This window comes from Quercus suber, unplaced genomic scaffold (assembly GCF_002906115.3).
Source record: "Quercus suber isolate HL8 unplaced genomic scaffold, Cork oak 2.0 scaffold_203, whole genome shotgun sequence".
Taxonomy (NCBI): domain Eukaryota; kingdom Viridiplantae; phylum Streptophyta; class Magnoliopsida; order Fagales; family Fagaceae; genus Quercus; species Quercus suber.
In genome coordinates, this window is record NW_027069661.1 from 40,531 (window position 1) to 42,739 (window position 2,209).

Below are 2,209 nucleotides of genomic sequence, written 5' to 3' on the forward strand. Positions count from 1 at the left end.
ATGGAATTGGATTTTGGACGTGCTTCCCAGAGGTTCGATGATATTGTATTTGGACGTGCTTCTCAGAGGTCCAATGGTTTGAATTTTGGACGTGCTTCCCAGAGGTCCGATGGATTTGGAAATTTGGACGTGCTTCCCAGAGGTCCGATGGATTTGGAAATTTGGACGTGTTTCCCAGAGGTCCATTGAAATTGAATTTGGACGTGCTTCTCAGAGGTCTGATGGAATTGCATTTTGGACGTGCTTCCCAGAGGTCCGATGGATTGATGTTTGGATGTGCTTCCCAGAGGTCCGTTGAAATTGAATTTGGACATGCTTCCCAGAGGTCCGTGGATTGAAGTTTGGACGTGCTTCCCAGAGGTCCGATGGAATTGAATTTTGGACGTGCTTCCCAGAGGTCCGTGGATTTGAATTTGGACGTGCTTCCCAGAGGTTCGATGGTTTGAAGTTTGGACGTGTTTCCCAGAGGTCCGATGGAATTGAATTTTGGATGTGCTTCCCAGAGGTCCGATGGATTGAAGTTTGGACGTGATTCCCAGAGGTCCGATGGATTGATGTTTGGACGTGCTTCCCAGAGGTCCATTGAAATTGAATTTGGACGTGCTTCCCAGAGGTCCGCGGATTGAAGTTTGGACGTGCTTCCCAGAGGTCCGATGGAATTGAATTTTGGACGTGCTTCCCAGAGGTCTGATGGAATTGGATTTGGACATGCGTCCCAGAGGTCCAATGGTTTGAAGTTTGGACGTGCTTCCTAGAGGTTCGATGGATTTTGAATTTTGGACGTGCTTCCCAGAGGTCCGATGATATTGGATTTGGACGTGCTTCTTAGAGGTCCAATGGTTTGAATTTTGGACGTGCTTCCCAGAGGTCCGATGGTTTGAAGTTTGGACGTGCTTCCCAGAGGTCCGATGGATTTTGAAATTTGGACGTGCTTCCCAGAGGTCCATTGAAATTGAATTTGGACGTGCTTCCCAGAGGTCCGATGGATTTGGAAATTTGGACGTGCTTCCCAGAGGTCCATTGAAATTGAATTTGGACGTGCTTCCCAGAGGTCCGATGGAATTGCATTTTGGACGTGCTTCCCAGAGGTCTGATGGAATTGGATTTGGACATGCTTCCTAGAGGTCCAAAGGATTGAAGTTTGGACGTGCTTCCCAGAGGTCCGATGGATTTGAGTTTGGACGTGCTTCCCAGAGGTCCGAAGGATTGAAGTTTGGAAGTGCTTCCCAGAGGTCCGATGGAATTGCATTTTGGACGTGCTTCCCAGAGGTCCGATGGATTGATGTTTGGACGTGCTTCCCAGAGGTCCGTGGATTAAAGTTTGGACGTGCTTCCCAGAGGTCCGATAGAATTGAATTTTGGACGTGCTTCCCAGAGGCCCGTGGATTTGAATTTGGACGTGCTTCCCAGAGGTCCGATGGTTTGAAGTTTGGACGTGTTTCCCAGAGGTCCGATGATATTGGATTTGGACGTGCTTCTCAGAGGTCCAATGGTTTGAATTTGGGACGTGCTTCCCAAAGGTCCGATGGTTTGAAGTTTCAACGTGCTTCCCAGAGGTCCGATGGATTTGGAAATTTTGGACGTGCTTCCCAGAGGTCCGTGAATTTGAATTTGGACGTGCTTCCCAGAGGTCTGATGGTTTGAAGTTTAGATGTGCTTCCTAGAGGTCCGATGGAATTGAATTTTGGACGTGCTTCCCAGAGGTCCGTGGATTTGAAAGGCATTATGCATACCGATGCTTGTGGGCTTTTTACCTTAATACCTGCATAATAAATATTTTTAATTAGTGACGAAGTTATTTATTGAAAAGACTTTGGCATACCTGGCAAATGCCCCTAGTTTGGGACATATTCCATGCTTCGATGAATGCTGAGGGTGGACAATTGACTTAATGTTGCACCACTGGAGAATATGGAGGAGGATCATAGCTTTCTGTTCCTAAAGAAGAATTTAATGAAGTTTTTTTTTTTTTTTTTTTTTTGAAGGAATCAAAAATTTTGATTGATGAAAATATATATATATATATATATATCATTCATCTCGATAATGTACCACCATATTTACCCACCATTTCTATTAATGCAACTTACGACATTTTGGGCCCAAATTACTCTGCAGTCTAGTTGTAATCAGCTTTGGACCTAATTTCATACATGCCCTTGGTACTTGGAGTTGGAGCCTTATTGATATCTTGGACTCAGAAAATGCT

General features: G+C 45.2%; 1 protein-coding gene across 1 annotated transcript; it reads left to right on the forward strand.

The window, feature by feature from the left end:
- LOC136070021 (uncharacterized) lies at positions 1-1,644 on the forward strand. The gene is made up of 2 exons (XM_065779271.1): positions 1-142; positions 1,268-1,644. Exons 1-2 carry the CDS (start codon positions 1-3, stop codon positions 1,642-1,644), a joined length of 519 nt encoding a protein of 172 aa, XP_065635343.1.
- Positions 1,645-2,209: the final 565 nt, after the last annotated feature.

Excerpts from the sequence above, each read along its gene's own strand:
- LOC136070021 (XM_065779271.1), top strand. The coding sequence starts at position 1 with ATGGAATTGGATTTTGGACGTGCTTCCCAGAGGTTCGATGATATTGTA. Across the intron at positions 143-1,267 it reads TTTGGACGTGCTTCCCAGAG|AGGTCCGATGGATTGATGTT; the intron begins GTCCGATGGATT and ends CGTGCTTCCCAG.